Source organism: Cyprinodon variegatus, unplaced genomic scaffold (assembly GCF_000732505.1).
Source record: "Cyprinodon variegatus isolate N-32 unplaced genomic scaffold, C_variegatus-1.0 Scaffold293, whole genome shotgun sequence".
Classification (NCBI taxonomy): Eukaryota; Metazoa; Chordata; class Actinopteri; order Cyprinodontiformes; family Cyprinodontidae; genus Cyprinodon; species Cyprinodon variegatus.
Window position 1 is genome coordinate 864,611 of NW_015150746.1, and position 19,344 is coordinate 883,954.

Genomic DNA, 19,344 nt, shown 5'->3' on the forward strand with positions numbered 1-19,344 from the left:
CCCTGACAATTTGATTGGCCCGCCAGATATTGTGCGAGCATACTCGTGCTACTATTGAGCGATGCCAGACCGAACTTCCCGACCTCAAACGATGTGGGCGGGACTAAGTTCGGAATGGCACCCAGGCTAGGAAAAAGGATCAGCAGCCGCATGAATAAAAAACTGCACAGCTTTCATACAAAAAGTTGGCAGCAAAGGGAAATCTCAAAACTTACAGTTGGAAAAAAAAGACAGATGTATAAAACTGTGTACGTATATACTGTAGACCTGTTACCAACCACCTTTCCTTTATATGTCCAAATTTGTTGAAAATCAAACTCAGCTCAAGAAACTACTTGGGAAATCCAGTGTCCACCTACCAAATAATATTTAAAGCATTATAATTTTATATTTCATGGACATATATTCAGTATGGTAGCACTTTATACATGAGGCCCCTATATTACAATGGCTAGACGTTAGTTGGAAGGGCCTGCTCATATGGTCTAGCTATAAACCCATTTGTTTATGCACTATTCAGACAGATGTATGCAATAATATAAGAAAGTTTTTGCAGGCTGTCTTTCATGTAGATGGTACTTATATTCATGCTTAGTTTTTTTTGTAGATGATCTTCACCCTCTCATGCGACCATCATTCTTTATTACATTTGGTCTCTTTTAGCAGGATAATAGACAGTGTCACAAAAAAAAAGTTGAGTAGCAGGGCATCATGTTTGAGGTTTTGGTTAAACAAGTAATTTATTAAAAATAATCAAGATGGAATAAGACATGCCTTAAAATTTTAAAAATATTGACGATGGGATGTTGACTTACAGTGCTAGGATTTCTTATAAGTAAAACTGTGGAGCTGTAAGTTTATCAGCGTTTACTAAACCAAACCAAAGTCTGGATGTTGTGTGATGAAGCATACATGATGACTAACAGAATTTTCTGAGGATGTTCCAGGAGAAAACTTACTTCATCTCAGCCTAGATGCCATCTCGAAGATTATGTTTATTCTTTATAGCATTTCATTCTCACAGCAGACTTTCTCCCCATCGTCTGCCTCCCTGCGCTGTTGTTACCATAAAGTAAATCATGATCCTTCCAGAGAGATGTAGGCATTAGAGGCTTTTAGAGTCTGAGCAAATTAATCTCTTGCAGCACTGTAACAACAGCGTGGCAACTCATTAAATATTTCCAACCCATGTCCTGCCAATAGGATGTCTTCACAGCCTCATACACTTTTAACAGCACATGAGTGGTTTGCTGTGTAATAACAACAATGGATCTGTTAAAGTAAAGTGGCTTTTCTGTAGCACTTACTGCATCGTTGCACATCATTAATAATCACCACATGCTGACTGAAGCTAAGTTGCAACGGCTAAATGTTGTACATATGGTAAGAAGATGCTTTCAGATTAAACAGCAGTGTAAACATTGGTGTCACAATATCGCTAGATAATGATTCATAAAGCAGTTTATACTGTTAAATCCTGCCAAGTCGGGTCAGCCACTTAAAAGCTTACCAGTAACCTTCACATTTCAAGAATGGAAAGATAAGAGTAGACGGTAAAGGATGAGAAATTCTTATGCTGACCTTTTATTCAGATAAAAAACACAATCATACTTACATTATGACAAACATAAATTACATTAGTCTGAAGATGATTAAAAATCACAGTAAAATTAGTACCTTCAACTAAAGAAGTTGATGAGGTTTGACACAATAAGCGTAAAAAAGAGACTTAAGGGATCATTTATGTGTATAAAAGAAAGGTATATAATTATAAAGAATGTTCTCCAGGAAGTTAGAGACTCAAATGTCTTTTTTCACAGAACACAATTCTTAAACAGGCCATGATTATTAAAGCGGGTCTCTAACACCAAAATATTGCAAATTAAATTAAAAAGCCGTTCAGAATGTGTTTTCTTTAAATTAAAAGGGTTTATTTTTGTTTGCTTTTTTCTTAATGGAGCTGTCTACCCTCACTATTCTTCCGGAATTAATTACAGTTAGATACAGTAATGATATAATCTTTCCATTGATTATATTAAGCCAGAGGTTTCCTTGTGCAAATGTGCTCGGATTAGTTAAACATGGTACCATGAATTATTAGGGCACATTTTTTGCTTTGCTCTCAGAATCCTGTTCAGATATGTACCTTTAGATCAGCATTACACAGTGCTATTTTCAAAAAACAGTCAGAAATACGTAGTTACTTTCTCCATGGTTGTCATTCGGACACATGGTGGACAAAGTACTCAACAGTAGTACTTGAGCAAAAGTACCAATAGTCATGGTCAAATCTTACTTGATTACAAGTAAAAGTTACTCTGTCAAACATCTACTCAAGTTTAAGTATTGAAGTACTCACTTTTGAAAATACTTAAGTATTCAAAAGTATATGCATTTATAAGTACTTAAGTATTCAAAAACACAAACAAAATATTGTAATATCAGTGCATTTCTGTCTAAATTTTAAAGTAATTTTAAAGAACCCTTTAACTTTCAGAAACCACCTGATGTACTGACCCCTAGATCTACTCTGCTGCACCTGTGAAGAACTTTAGCACATAAGTGCCACAAAAAAATAAGAACAACTATTTTGATTGTTATTTCTATTTAAAAACAAACCCCACTTTCACTATGAAATAGAGGTTTAAAGTTGAATCTAATACCACAAGGAAACTTCAACTGTGATTTGAGAACTCATCCTATTGAATAACTTGACCACATGGCAACAACGAAAGCCTTAATAAAACCTATAAACTACAAATAATATCTGCCCTGAGTTTCTCCCATTTGTGGAATGTCATTACATTTCTAAAACAGTGGTGTCCAAATTCAGTCCTAAGGGTCCTAAGCCGATCCAAAAGAAAGTAGTAACTAACAGCTTCCATCAAATTTAGTCAAGTAGAAAGTATAATAATTGACTTTGAAATGTAGTTAAGTGAAAGTTATAAGTAGCCCCCCAAAAAATACTCAAGTAGAGTAAAGATACTCAAAAATGCTTAAGTGCTTGAGTACAGTAATCAAGTAAATGTACTTTTGCTTTTTCCACCACTGCATTCTGATAAGCACTTTAACATAGAGAGTGCACAGATAGACACCATGCATATTTGCACTAATTCAACCATGTCATGTCATTATTGAGAGTGAAGGGGAACTAAAATCATATTTCTTGTTTGTGTGCAAAAACTTAAGGAATATAGCTGATTCTGGTCAACCTATAGGATATTGCTCCATATACTTTGGGCTTTATTTAGATTCAAATGTTCAATCACAACTTGTGGCATATTTTTTTCTATAGAGACGAGGAAGGTGAACAGCATTTTTTTTTTATATTTGAGTTAGTTGTGTTGTCTTGAACTTTTAGATTGAACCACATTTTATTTGAAAGATAAACACACAGAGGTAGAGCATCCACAATTAGTGCTGCACTCTAGCTTATATAAAACTTGCTGTGCCTCCTTAATAAATTGTGAGTAATGATTTTTCTGAAAAAGTCCAGATAAAGTCTGGAGCCTTTAGCGCTAAAAAAAAAAAAAAAAAATCAATCTCTGATTTATTGTTTTTGAGGCTTCAGTGCAAATCGAGTTCAAGTTTGAAATTGTAGCCTTCTCTCTGTAAAGGCACGGTGAATAAAACACACACGTCAAACACAACCACAAGGTTTGATATTTCACACACACACACAAAAAAAATCTCATTTACAATGACAACCTGGCCAAGAGGCAGCATAAAAGGCAGATAAAATATAGAACAAAAGAAGATAAGACAAAGAATGACAAACTGAATACAATACAAAATATTTGTTCCGTTTGTTGTGATGAGTCTGTGAAGGAGGAGTTACAGTAGTTTAAGTTCCCGTTTTAGATGTCTTCAGTCAACTGCAACAGAAAACTCAAAAGGAGAAGAACTAAATGAGGTACAGGCTTAAGGGACAAGCAGACTGATGGAGCTACTAAATCATAGACTGCAGCATAAACTGTGAAATTTAAGTTGTGACTGTATAGACACATTTATCACATTTAGAAATATGTGAATATGTTTTAGATACCAACTTAAGAAGGACTGTATAAAGTACCAGAATGACTAAAGCTAGATAATGCTTCTGTTTTCACTAAGGAGTCAGCTATTAGTGACTCCGAGATTACAATACAATATTAAAATCGTGAATTATTAAAGGGGCTATGCTCAGAATCACTTTACAGTACAAAATACAAAAGCAAGAAAATCAGGATATCAGTGGAAAGAACACAACTGAGAACTGTGTGTGTAAATTGTAGTTTGTATTGCCAGTTAATGCCTCAACTCTCTGGAATCTGTAGTATGCAGCAAACTAGCCTGGTTTCCTTTATTTGAGTTTTGGTTTAAGGCAGAATCAAGGAAGTCAAAGGCTCCATTTGTCACAAAGAAGAAAAAACAAATAAAAGAAATTCATTAAAAACCTCTGTTTGTACATTCCTACTGTTGCACATCTAATTATCAAGGACTTACGCCGTTTACTTCTATAACCGCAGCCTTTACTTGGATAAAATATACTGAACAGCAAAGGCAAACATTTCAACTGAAACTGATTTAATGACGTTCACAGAGAAAAGAGTCAACATGTTTTATAACACTCCTTCTTTGGACTTTAACCTTACAGTTGCACCACAGAATGATACTTTGCTACATTTGTCTTGCGTCAGTACAATTTTAATACTTTGAATATGATAACAGCTTAAAGAAGGGCAAGGGATTAATGCACTATATTTAAAGTTTATAATTTTATTTTTCGAGAATTAAAGCATTCAAAGGAAAACTGCATGCAAAAAAATGCATTTTTAGAACAAAAAGGGACAGATGTGTGCTATGGTTCAGAACCAACTAATCTGGACATAATGGTCAAACAACAAAATGTGCAACAAGGCTTAACACCTTAAAGTGAATACTACAAGGGAGCACTATTCTACATACCTTTTCAGTCAGCATTTACCTTCAGTAGAAACACACCTGTGGAGCACCTTCTAGCATACACTGATGCCGTTTCAATTTACAGCAGTCAGGTGCGTGGTGTAGCCAACTGTAACATGATCCACATTTGTATGGAAAGAAAAGGATAACGATCAAATCAGTCTCGCCGATCTATCATCTGCTACGGGACAGCTTGGATAACTAAGCCCTTCCTGGTTGTGCATGGGAGCCTCACAGATTACCAAGCACAAAGGAGGTCTTGTAAGGCGCTCAGATAGTCAAAGTATACCCCCCATTTAATTAGAGATGGAGAATCTGCTGAGTCATGCAGAAAACTGATGACAGGTGGACTAGGATTTCATTCTCAGTATGGCACTGCTCAGAACATAGTTCATTACTTGATAGGCTTTTATATTTAGAATATTTAGAAGCAAGAAGCTCATTTTGGATAAATGAGTATCAAAACCCAATGTCACAATGTCAGTTATAAGCTTTGAAACAAGGTGGTGACTTTAGTTTCAGAGGTCAAATATCCTCTGTAGACATGGAGTACAAAGGCAAAGATGGTGCACTGGCCCTAAACAACAGTTGTATAACACAGTTAATGATTTTCCATTATAGGTGGCACTACTCCTCTTATCAAATACATGTGAGAAACTTCATTTGAATGTGCACAGGAACAGAAACTAGGCTTTAAGGACTAGAAAATAGAGAAAGCTTAAGCTTACATTTGAAACTGTTAGACAGACTTTACAGCTAACATAGTATAAACATCATTTTCATTAACTTTTTTTTACAGATAATGAGAAGGCTGTTGACTGTTTTAGATTTATATATATATATATATATATATATATACACATATATGCACTTGTAGAAAAACCATAGTGAGGACCATTTTCTCGAATTTCACAATTACAGTGAATAAACAATTACAGTTGTTTATTCTACATTTCTGCATTTTCTATTTTTAATCAAATTCTGCCTTTAAATCATATGATTTTTTTTTTCTGCATTAAAACAGTTGTGCTCTTTTTAATCTTTACCATACATCTGTCAAAATCTTTGAGACCAAATTTGAGTAGCAACACATGGACAGGGTAATCCATCTCATTAAGTTTTTAAAGCCACAACAGTTTCCTGCAAAACTGCACCATGACCCACTCACAAAGATATAACATAATCATTTGAAATTGAAAAAGATATACACTGTAGAAGGGAGAAAGAGGTTAATAATAAGAAAAATAATAACTGTTTTTGTCTCAACTGTCGTGATTTTTTTGTTTGTTAGGAACTTAAGTACAGACATGAGCCACTTAAGGTCATTATTAATTGGAAACTTTAAAGAATTATACAAAGACAAACTTACAGAGTTAAGAGAAAAATAGACATCTATAGTGCAAACAGACTGAATACTAGGAAGATAATATACTTGGACAATGGGATAGACATCCACTAGCTTTTATGGTCACACCTGGAACTAAGAATCGAAAAACGATCAGAACTGGTTCTAACCTTTCAGTTCTTTCAATAATCATTTAAAACTGAATATTAAAATTTGATTTCAGAGGCAATCAGTGGCAGTTTCTATTACACAATTCAACAATAATAAAGGAATGTCATTTTCTAAATTCTCCAGCCCTATTTAGTTGAGGAACAGGTGTTTGCTGCAACTGTATAAGAAGCTTATAGAGAAGCTAAGGGAAGTTTTGCCCAACAATGCAGCAAGGTGACATACAGAGCTGACAAAATAACACAAATAGTCTGGTGGATCATGACATCACCATCCTATAAAGAATCCATTAAGGTTTGAGGGTCACTGGAGTGAAACTCTGATTCAAACACATAACACTGATGCCTTTGAAGCTTAAATGCAACCCTGAATGCTCTAGAGATGATTAAGAAATGTCAAAATCTCTTTTATGCCACAATGTTTATTATCGCTGGAAAATCAGTCTTTGTCCCTCTTGCAATGCTAATAACCCAGATACATTGACAGCAGATTTTGTAGTCTTTTTTTCTTTATAGCACCTTGTAACAACATTATTTTTCATAAAATCCTGCAATGAAAAGCAGAACTTCCTTACCAATCTGTGTTTTACCATCATTGTACACTTTAGTAGTGAAACAAACAACCCACACACAAACAAACTCTGGGTCTCTAACTGCCAGATGTGCACGCAGCGGGCCGTAAGCAATGGGTCAAACTGCATGAGTACACAAACAGGAATTGCAAAATAATAAACTACTCCTGAGTCTTCTAGTAATGGGCAACAGTTTACTTTTAAATTATATTGCCATGATGAGATTGAAGGGCTTGGTAAGCTCATCATTCAGAAACAGTTAAGACCTCTGAACATTTTATCTGATAACTTGGATATTTATCGATACCTAGAGATGCCATTAGAAATGCATTCAACATCAGGAAATCAGATTCAAGCTCTTGTTCCCAAAAAAAAAAACAAACAAGGGGGTTTATGTCTGAAAAAGTTTCCAAAGTACAGAGATCTGACTTGAATCACAAATCACTCTAGTAAATTGCTTGGACACAATTATTGCTCTAATAGTGTAGTTAGTGGTCTAATTTATATCCCTTTAAGTCCCATCCCCTGTGACTTTGGCAATGTTCAACAAATAAGGACAAGATGGCTGTCAGAGTAGCATAATGTCAAACCTTATTCACTCCAGGCTGAAGTGGAGGGAGAAGCAACAGCAGTAAAGAGTCTCTGCTTCACTCACATTATAAACAGCATTAATACTGTGCTAGTTACTTACAATGCAAAAAAGAAAATAAAAAGTTGCTTGGTATTTTTAGTTGTTATATTTGACAGCATGAGATTCACTGCAGACTCAAGCAACTTTGTATGAGATACATTATGAGATACAGCTCAATTAGATGCAATGCAATTAATTAAGATGAAGCAAGAGCATGTTGATGATGATTATGATGATGATGTTAACAATAATAAATAGACTAAAACTTAGGGATGCACTCCAATATTGACTAATTTGCAGAATAAGGTAATGAATAAATTACACCAATCCAATAATTCCATTCAGCCATTTTTTTTAGTAGCCTATCATACACAGCATCGCAGTCACAGAAATTTACAGACAGTTTCAGGCAGCTGCTACATGTTGCATTTCAACATTGTTTGCAGTGCTCCTTACATTAAACTGTAGTTTGTTCATTTTTACTTAAAATGTAGACTTTATTTGCTAATAATTCATATTATGTACAATAATATGTGGGATAATTTTCAGGTTAGATTAAGGGTTAGTTTTAGGGTTAGGGCATAGAAATGGTTACAAATCACTGAAAATCAATGGAAGTCAATGGAAATCAACACATGGTTCTCACTACATATAGCAGAACAAACATGTGTGTGTAGTTGTGATTTTGTTTTACCTACAATTTGGAGCAAGTATTTTGTAAAATATATTGCATGCAGGGACTTACAGGTTATACTGGTCCCTATATGGTAAAGTTCTGTTCTTTGAGTTGGGGTTAGGTTTAGGACTAAGGTGTAAATTCAGTTTAGGTTAGGTTAGGCTTAGTGTAAGGATCTGGGTTAGGCCACATAAAATTAATGCAAGTCAATTAAATGTCCCTATATGTCATGAAAACAAAGCTGTGTGGATTGGCATCATTCATCCGATAACATCCGATCCAGCTAATCTGTGAATATTGGAGACTTTATAAACGGATAAGTGCATCTCTAGAGCTACAGCATGGTTGTCAAACATAGGGTTAGCATATCCGTGTCAGACAGTTACGCTGATAAATGTCTGCATTCACTCTAACAGTGATAATTAGAGCCAGAAAATGAATTATTACAAATCACTGAATACTGCAAGGATGTAAGTGGAATAAAGTTTTTGTCACAACTTTTTACACCCTTGAACACAACTGAAAAGGTTAAAAAGGTACAATGTATTCTTAAAATACTTTTTTTATTTTTATTTTCAGGCTAGTTTTCCTTTATCAAACCTACACATCTATACGGAAGAGGATTAGGGCCACTGAAAAGAAGTTAACTGATTTTTAAATTCTATTTAAGTTTAATATGGGAAAAAGTCAAAATTCTGACTTTTTTTCTCAGAATTCAGACTTTAATCTCAGAATACTGGCTTCAATCTCAGAATTTTGACTTTAATCTCAGAATACTGACTTTAATCTCAGAATTCTGACTTTAATCTCAGAATACTGACTTTAATCTCAGAATACTGACTTTAATCTCAGAATACTGACTTTTTCCCCATATTAAACTGAAACAACATTTTAAAATCAGTTAACTTTTTTTTTCCAGTGGCCCTAATCCTCTTATGTTTACCTATACTTAAAGCAAAACTTCTAAAATTCATTTTGGCATTTCGTTTTAATTTGCTATTTAAAGATTGTGGTCCCAAACAAAACTTTGGAGACCCAGCAGGCTCAAACCGTGGCAGAGGTGCCTACGTATGCGCACTTGCAAGTGATTTAACGTGGTCACCTACCTTGTCGAACAGTTTTAAACCTGACAGGTCCCTTGCAGCAGTTGATCACAGTGTAGATGTCATAAAGGGGTAATCCAGACACCGACAGACCCTCCACGTCTAGCAGTAGTTCTCCCTTGGACAGCTTTCCGTCCTGATAAACCACAGCATCCTCCCTGATATCTCCAATGTATGTAAACTCTCCATTCTCCGCTCCACCGTGCAGCTCCACGTTCAACTCCCCACTCGTGTCCCGGATAATCGTGCACTCATTTACTTTTGTGATCCAGTGGTTCTTCTTCTGAATGACTTTTGCCATGCTGCCGAATCTCCAAAGAAAATCCCAAAATTCCGAGGATTTGAGAAAGAATGAGCTGCTTCATAGCACTGATTATCCCTCACAAAAGAACTACTTGTCATCTGGGTTCAACTTGCAACATCTTTACTCTTTAGCCAAAGCATGCTGTTTCCTTCACGCACACATACAATGGACATCAAAATCCAGACTTCTATATATTCTGTTGCTTCCGCACCTTTAACAGCAGCACTCTCTCTTATTCCTCATAATTGGGTGTAATCCCTCCCCGAATGATTATTTTTGGAATAATATAAGAGTTCCGCCTCTTTTCTTTAAGTAAACCAATGTTCTCCGATTGTCCTTGTTTTTAAACCTTTTTATAGGGGAAAAATGAAAGCAGTATCTTTAAACTTCGATGAAAGAAGGCGTCTCCTTTAAACAGGTAAAGCTTCAAATTCCTTCTTCACCGTTTGGGATGGGGAGACGGAGGAGGAGGGCATAAACGTCACGCCAAAGAGTCAAAGAAAAAAAATTCAAGCCAACCCCAAACCTGGCGGATCTTTAAATTCCTCTGCGCCCCAGATAGCGGTGATCCTTGCGTCTGATCATCTGGTATATACAGCTGGCAGCTTGTTGTCCTTTTCCAAGGCATGGAAACGCGCATTAGGAGCGCCTCGATCATTAGGGGCGCTTCTGTGTGCGCGCTTACAGCTGCTGCTTGGAGGAGGTTGTTAAAGGTGGAAACTCCAACCCGCCCATTTAGTCTACTATTGTTATGAAGGAAGTCATAAACAATAATTACTTTTTATCCAGGAAAGAGCTTCAGATTATTTTCCAGAGGAACTTTGGATGAAATTCTACCAAAATGTTTCTAAAGGTTAAATGTTGGGTTTATAAAGTTTATAAAAAAAAAAATAAAGTGGATATAGAAATACACCTCCCTTAAATACATTGGATTTGCTCTTAACATAGTCCCACTGGTTGCAAAAGTGCAGATCTTTAAAATCAGTAATACCATCTATAAAAAAGAATCACTGGGTCGTTGTGATAAATACCAGGTTTTGATCCATATCTAATGTTACTGAAGTATCCAATCTTCCTAGCTCTAACTAAAGGGTCTATAATGTAAGCAAGAACTATCATTTTTTTACAGAATGAATTTGTTCTCTGCTATAGAAAATCAAATTTAGCTAAAAAAAAATAAATAAACAAAATGACAAATGACCAATGACAAGTATCTTTGTATAACTCACATTCTTGTCATTCTTTGTTGGTTTACAATTGACATTATAATTATTGTTAAATTGCAAATTTTATTGCACTATATATTGAAAGTGTATATGTAAGAAAGATGTTAATTTAAATAGCATTTTTATCAGTGGCATCATCACCTGGAAAAAAATAAATCTGTCAATAACTTCTGCTAGCAAAGATCTTTTTTGTCACTCTATGGCTGTTCATTTAAATGAATTAAACCCTTTTTATAAATAAAAAATATATGTGATATATAGTGATAGATGTATTTACTCTGCATTTAATGTGACTGCTGAATTACAATCAATCAATGTCGGTTGACTTCAAACGGGGTAAAAAAAATGCATAGGTTTGATCATTTGACCTATGCAGCTCACATATTGGAACTTCACTAAAACAGTACTGTATATTCAAATTAAAATGGAAGCATAGGATGCATGAGGCTGTTTCCTATGTGCAGTGTTGCAACAGCAATTTAGAGAGCAAACTGGAAACTGAGTTATGGCTCATTCAGGAATAAAGAGGTTTAGAACAGCCCAAATTAAGGTGGCAGAAAAATATTAATAATTGGTGTTTGTCATTTAACATAGTTTAAAATAGCTGATGTTCTGTGTAAATTGGTAAGCATATGTCTCCTAAAGATACAAAGCCTTGAATTGGAGTTCACATTTTAAAGGTCAATTAGGTTTCTTTTCTAACCAGTCCAATTTAATTGTGGACAAAGAATTCCTCACCACTGGCAAGTAATATATACAATTTAATTATCCACACAGGGTGCAAATAACAGATCTGTGGGGTAGTAAGACAGTGAGAATATGTGCGAGAAACACATGCTACTCCAAAAAAACAGCAGGCTCTGTGTGCTTCCTGTCTGTTTAGATAAAGTATAGTACATGGCTCTCTAGCACTGTGAGGCCAGTGGCCTTGATAACGCCACATAATATAAACCTTTCCATCTCATTTAACCTCAGTGTTTTAAAGCTTTCATTGTAACCCTATCATGATTAACTTCCTGCTACTCTTATAGAAACCATTTATTTTAGAGTGAAAAGGTTTAATTTGCATTCTATAAAATGTTTGCATTATATTAGGGTTATTTTATCTCCCTATACATGTCTAGACTTATTCAGTTAGCATGCCACTCTCTTATTCACTCTGTGCTGCAGAGTGGGCTTTGTTGCCTGTCACATGACATTTTCGTTGGGCAAAAGTAATGGCTGCAGGGAAGCGAATGTCACAAATGCAGGACACTGATGTAGGCTATCCTGACCGATGAGATGCAGACTGTTTCTAAGACAGAAGCCTGCAAACAATTTCAAAAAATGTAATGTACATATAAAAAAAAAAAACTGGCTTTATCAAAGTACAGTGTTATGAAATCTGTGATCTGTTCATTGTTTCTTTTTGACAACCTGATTATTGTGGCTTAACCATTTATGTTATTCTACATTGACTCACACAGGATATCTGAAACTGGAATAAGTTTTTCATTGTAATATAATCGAGAACATTAAAGCTCTCTCTTGTGGTGCATACATAGAATGTCTTTTGGTTAATCACATTTATGCTGTTATAAGCAGATCCAAGAACCAGATTTTCAGACATAGTATTGTAGTAAACTTTCAGCAGGTGGGTTATGGCTGAACAGACTGACGACTGGCTTTGAGCTGGCTGGATGAAGGTTAAACAAACTGGAAATGGACAGAAACAATCCAGGACGTGAGAAAACTTTATTTTCTCCATATATGGATCAGGCCTTTTTCCTGTGATTTTTTGGCCTTTGCTGTAAATGCTGTGCAGCTGAAAAGATTCTCACCTGTAACATTTTTTTTTGGGGCGGGGGGCATTGGTTAAGAAGCATAACCATAGCAAGTTGGTATTTTACACCTGAGAGCAGCTCATTAACATATCAAAGGCTAAAATAATATACTTTCACAAGTACAAGCTAAACTGAAAGGGGGCACCAATGATGCAGAGCATCATCATCTAATGTTTATGTTATAATGAGGAAGTAAATGTGTTTAAAAAGTCAATTTTCACGGCTAATACTCTTATTTAATTTAGAGTATCGGTCTAATTTGAGTGTAATTTTGACCACTTTTAGCAGAGTCAGTGGCTGAACTGAACACATTCTGAACACATGTAGATTTTAGAAAAAACAGGAACAAGTACAATTCTTTGAACATTATAGAAGATTGGAGGAGGTGGTGAAGCTATCAGAATAAAAAGGGAAGACTGTACTTCTTAAGGAAGTTAAGGCCTTTCGGCTTTTGCAGATGTATATCGTCTATAAGGCTATTGTTGAGAGTGTGATCTCCTCTGCAAAAGCTAAGATTCTTCCTATTCAACCCACTCCTAAACCTAATGTCATGATTTGGTTATGGTTAGTTGACCCAAAAGCAGAGGCAGGGAGACAGAGGTGAATCTCTTGTGGATTTAATAATGAGTTTACAGAACACAGTGTCAGGTTATCCAAAAATCCAAATACGAAAACAAAGTCCAAACAAACATGAAACCAAGAGTTCAAAAATCAAAACTAGTCGAAACGTACCAGAAACCATGGAGACATCAGGGAAATCACTATCATAAGGAGGAAGGCTCAGAGAGAAGGAGTTGGAGCATGTTTGACGAGGACCCAGCAAAGAGGAACTGAAGAGAGAGGGCTTTTAAAGGAGACTGAGACAAAGAGGGGGCTAATGAGGAAACTGGGAACAGGTGTGCACAGAACAAGAGAGGGAAAGAGCTAGGGAAAAAGGAGAACAGAGGAGGGCAGGAGAGGGCAACAAATAGAAACCTGGAAGACTGGAAATAACAACAAAATAATAATTAAACTACTAGGACTATAAAACATGGAGAAAAGATAACTAAACACTCAAAAGAAAACATAACAGAACCCAGACTAGGACAGTAACTGGAGAAAAACAAAGAACAAAGCAAAATAAAAATAAAACCACTAACACTAGAAAACAAGGAGTAAAGCAAGACTGAACACTAAAAAGAAAATATAACAGAACAAAGACTAAGACAGTAACTGAGAAAAAAACCACAGAACTCAATAAACTAAGAATTAACCAACTAAAACTAGAAAACAAGGAGGAAAGCAAAACTGGATACTCAAAAGAAAATTATAACAGAAACAGAAACCTGACACCTAACTGTAATAATATATTTTCTTAATTACTTTTTTGTAGCAGAAACATAATTTTAGAAAGCAAAAAAAAGAAAAAAAAAATATATATAGATATATATTTACATATATATCTATATATATATATATATATATAGATATATATACCAGCAATAATTAAGTTTTATATATCTAGAAATGTTTCACATTTCAAGTGACCGTTCTGACATTTATCAGCTTGACTGAATATGTAATTAAGATATCTGAAAAACATTTTTTCATAGTTAAAATAATACAAATCCTCACCAGTAATATTAGGAATATGGAGATCTGAAATTAATTTCTAGACTGCATAATGTTTATTCTAGATGTGGAGAATGTCATGTTTTTTTTTTTTTAATGGTCATTTAGACAAAGAATTTTTTTTTTCTCAGATATCAGGAATACATCCTTGTTGTTACAGTGAAAATATTAGAGGATTATTTCAATCTGAAAAACTCACACGAAGAGAAACTAACAATTAGAAGAAATTTATTGATACACTTACTTTGTCTTTGCCGCTTAGACCTCGGCAGGAAACATAGCGCTACATTTTGATAGATATGCATGAACGGGAGCAAAGAATAGGGCTGCCCCCCGTCCCCCCCACCCCACCCCACCCAGGCCTGAAACTGGTTGTGGAGTGGAGATAGAGGAAGTTGGTCAGTCTGTAGACCTGGAAGATGGAAGTCCAGGTGGATAACACAGGTTGAAAGAAAGAACCTGTCCATGAAGAGCAAGCATGAAGCAACAGTGGAGAGGAAAAACAGAATGCAGAAAAAGTCCTCGCGTAATTAACTCTGATGAAGTTTTAGCTACGTTGGTCAGATCCTCTCATGGGACCCTCCTCATGTTAATTCAGTCTACTTTTACACAGTAAAGTTTCTGTTTGCAGATGCGCTTCGGATGTTATCATCCCAACAATTGGCAGTTATAAGCGGCCATCAGTCCCATAGAATGGCTTCAGATTGTGCCAGTAGGCTTATTAGGTTGTAATCATCGAGTGAATCCTAACCCTAACCCTAAAGTAGTTCCCTTTCCCCTGCGGAATTAATGAATCTATTTATGTGTAATCTGAAAATAATTTCAGTAGTTCTTCATGTACTGTAAATATAACTAAGTAAAAATCAAATGATCCACATCTCGCTCATATTAAACAGACCAAAAACAAGTAATCTGATGCCCTGTCAACTGAGTTGTAGAATCCTTTCCCTATAAATATTTAATCCTCTGTAAAAAAATGCTGATCATTCTTTAATAAGATCCTCGTCAAACGGACATGCAAGGTGTTTTTTTACAACCTAATGTGTGTATGGAACTTAATGATTTATATTTTTTTTATGCACAAAACTATGACAAAAATCTGACTAAAACAGGAAATGAAACAGCGTGATTGGCTGTAATGAGAGCGGAGAGAGAGGACACTCCAAGTTTACTGAAGAAAACCTGCTCCCCACCAGGTTAATTCTGGGGAGAATGTCATTACGGCGACTGAGACAAAGGTTGAATAAACTGTCTTTGTGAACTGGAAAAGTCAAGAGTTTCACTGTTTTCAGGTTTAGACAACTTAGCGTTTTCGGTAAACCTACCTCATGAAACGGACCCCTGTGGAAATACATTAATTCATTATAAAACTGCACTGAATTAAAAATGGTATTAATTGATTTATCTCACCTTTATGAGAAATTGGACACTTTTAGATTTGCAATCATCAATCAGCGTAAAAAAGTGCTATGATGATTTTTGTTTTATTTTCAACTCTCCAACTTTCCATAAAAAGCAAAATAAATAAGCAATGTAACATGGCAAATACAGTACTTCAATCAATTCATCTATCCTATAAAAATTTCCATGAGATCCAACTATTAGAATCAAGGAAGGAATGCGCCCAATGAGTCTCTTTGCTTTAATAAAAGAGAAAAAACAAACTAAACTATTCACCAAGTGGTCCTTCAAAGCCACTCTAAAGAAAGGGTTCTTTGTTTAACCCACACAAAACATCAAGTATTATAGGACCATGCCTGTGTTTATTCTTATGGGTTACAGATATTGAGCAGCTAAATCGCAGGAATTCCGTTAGTCCACAGAATACTCACAGTGATAAACATTAACCAGCAAGTCAAATATTTTATTGATTTTTGTCATGCAAACTGCATCCAAGGTTTCAGGGGCCTTAACAAACAAAACAAGTTACATAGCCAAAGGTTTCACTAGTCCTCATTATTCACTTTGAATAAACTCTAATGATTTATTTGTCAACTACAAATCTAATTCCAAACTATAGAGGACCTTTTATGTACTTTGATATGTGTGCTGCTGAGGCCACAGATTTGTCATTCTTAAATGCAAACACGGCAGACTTTTTAGATTTGTTTTTGAACAGTAAAAATAAAAAATCATATTGGAAATGTATTAGATTTTGGCAAAGAATTGGAAATACCACTACTTACCTCACCTCCGTCCAGCTCCTGTCACACTCCTCATCTGGATATTTAGTATTCACGGAACTTTAGCTGCATATTCTGAGGAATGTTACCGTAGATAGTAAAAAATAAAAATTATAGATAACAGAAAATGAAAACATCAAATTATGCTTTTACTAGTTTGTCATGCCAAGTTAGCACATTTGACAAAAAAGGTTATAATTATTGAAATCCCCTTGTTAACAGCTGTTGGTCATAAAGTATTACAGCTTGCAATTTTAAATGTTTCAACAGTCTGGTTTATGCCAACATGGTGGTTTTATTTATTACAGTTAGTACTTTTATCAAAGAAGCCATTTAGACCTAATAATAATAAAATTGTTTTAATTCTTCAAATACATTTAGAGGAGAAAAAATAGACAAAAATACATAAAAAGAAGCTAAGTAAAAAGAAATGTGAATGTTTCTCACCCAATGTGACCCACTGGCGATAAAGGAAAAAACAAACAAACAAAAAAAACACAGGCAATGAAGTGGGAGAAACTAGAAGACCATTAGCATTAAACATTAAGAGCAACTAGTTATATACTGTTAAAATTACAGATTCTTGATTTTGGAAAAATTTGTATTTCCTTGTTTTTCTCTAATGCTTTGCTCTGGTCTTTGCTCATTGGCTCTTATCACATTCACCTGTTCCTGCTGCTATTTAGGCCTCTAGACCCCAGCCTTTAATGCCAGATTATTTAAGTTTCTTAGCCAAGCTAACTCTAGCGTTCCCTGTGTTAAGTTCTACCGGTCCCTGATCTGTTTTCTGCCCATGGACTTCAGAGTTTTCGACCGCCCCTGTTTGCTCTGTCTGCCTGTTCTGTGATTTCTGGACTGCTACCTGGATTCTGCCTGCTGTTGCCCTTAGACCTGTCTTCTGACCATGGCTTGGATTACCCTCCTGGATCTTTCGGTTCCCATGCATGCTTTGGCTTCTGAAGGACGCTGCTTCTCTTCTCCCTTGGATCTCTGGTGCCAGCACAGTAAAAAGCAAAGGAGTTTCGCTTCTCTGGGCAACATGTTTTAAGAACAAATATTGCATATCCTTTTGAGGAGGATGATAATTAATAAGTAACAATTCACAGAGGATTAAATATTTATAGGGAGATGCTGTGGGATGATGGTGTTGAAAACTGAGCTGAAGTCGAGGAACAGCGTCTGCATGTAGGTGTTCTTCTCCTCCAGGTGTGCCAGGCTCTGGTGAAGAGCAGAGGAGATGGCATCCTCAGTGGAGCAGTTAAGCCGGTAGGCAAACTGGGACAGTTCGAATGTTGGGGGGAGACTGGATACGATGTGTCCTTTAACCAGTTTTTCAAAGGACTTGATCATGATGGGAGGCAGTACGAAAGACTGGTAGTCATTAAAGGAGGTGACTTCAGTTTTTGGGACTGGAATGATGGTATCAGACTCAAAGCATGCTGACACGATGGATTGCTCCAGCGAGGTGTTAAAATGTCTGTGAGACACCAGCCAGCTGACCTGCACACTCCTTGCACACCACCCCAGGTATGTTATCGAGACCTGTGTCCTTTCTTGGGTTGACTCCCTCAGAGTCTTCCAGGGAATAGATAGAAACTATGGGCTAAATAGGCAGCAAAAAAGGTGCATGCCCTTGAGGAAATCAGGAAGAGGGTAAATGGTGCATTCAAGGTAGGCTGTAAAAAACAAGAATAGATCAAACTGTGACATTTGGTCTGTTAGACTAATTATATTAGACTATATCTGACACAAATAATAGTGCTCAAAATGCTAAAGGTCACAAAGGAGGAAGAAATATAATATGCCCAGACTGTATGATCTAGTAGAATAGGCTCGGTAAAGTTCCTTGAGATTACATATGTTTTGAATTTGTGCTATAGAAATAAACTGAGATTAATTGAATCGATAGCACAGTGTGACGCATATCCCAACTTCAGTATTTAAGAAATAATATTAATCTTGCACAACATGTATTATTGGAAACCAGAGCATGAATGCATTGTCTTCAAAATGCAATATACTGCCAAATATTACATAACAGTACTCTCTTGTTGTTCTATTCTGAAGTTTGATATACTATACACATTTTGGACAGGCAAAAATTAAACAGTAACTTAATAAAGCTTTGCCTACAAAACAACCTCTATAATTGCACAATAAATGGATGTCAGAACCAACCTTCAGCAATGCTAATTGTTTTGATTCAGGAAAGAGAACATAAGAGGTTGTAGAAGTATAGCAGTGGATGTCTGTTTGAAGACACAGAGCTAAGGTTTAACCCTGTTAAAACAAAAAGGTCTATCTAGGTCATAACACCTTCTTTCTAGGTTACAACCTTTTTTTCCAGCATTTTATAAGGTAATAGTGGGTTTTTTTATGCATGAAAAAGTCAGAGAGCAGAGAGAGAGAGAGAGAGAGAGAGAGAGATGGTTGCAGTAAGACCGATCCTCAGTCCATTTTACAGCACCCCTGGAGTGAGAAACCCAGCATCCTGTTTGTTAATTTTGAAGGAAAAGTGAGACATATTCAGAATACAACAGGGATTATAAAGGAATTTAAAAAACATCTAATGAATTTTTGAATGGCAATTGTATTCATTTTAATTTTACAAATACTTTATTGTTCACAGAGAAAAAAAATAAATGTCATTCTTACTCTTGTAAGGATTTCTTCAAAATGTTTTTGTAGATTTTAATTGCTGTAAGCAAGAAAAATGTACTGTTGCTGTTTGTCTTACAGCAGAGCTGGTGAAGCCTCTG

The 19,344-nt window shown here is 35.7% G+C and overlaps 1 protein-coding gene across 13 annotated transcripts in view; it reads right to left on the bottom strand.

The window, feature by feature from the left end:
* Window positions 1-10,316, bottom strand: part of LOC107090390 (membrane-associated guanylate kinase, WW and PDZ domain-containing protein 1-like) — a 124,480-nt gene extending 114,164 nt beyond the window's left edge. For 5 of the 13 annotated variants that reach the window (XM_015383736.1, XM_015383728.1, XM_015383729.1 and 2 more), the window contains exon 1: window positions 9,442-10,313. In XM_015383736.1, the coding sequence (XP_015239222.1) occupies window positions 9,442-9,739 (298 nt within the window). In that variant the 5' untranslated portion in view covers window positions 9,740-10,313. Of the gene's footprint in view, window positions 1-9,441 lie in introns of all 13 variants that reach the window. The other 8 variants (XM_015383730.1, XM_015383741.1, XM_015383735.1 and 5 more) reach the window with 5 other exon arrangements.
* Between the last annotated feature and the right edge of the window lie 9,028 nt (window positions 10,317-19,344).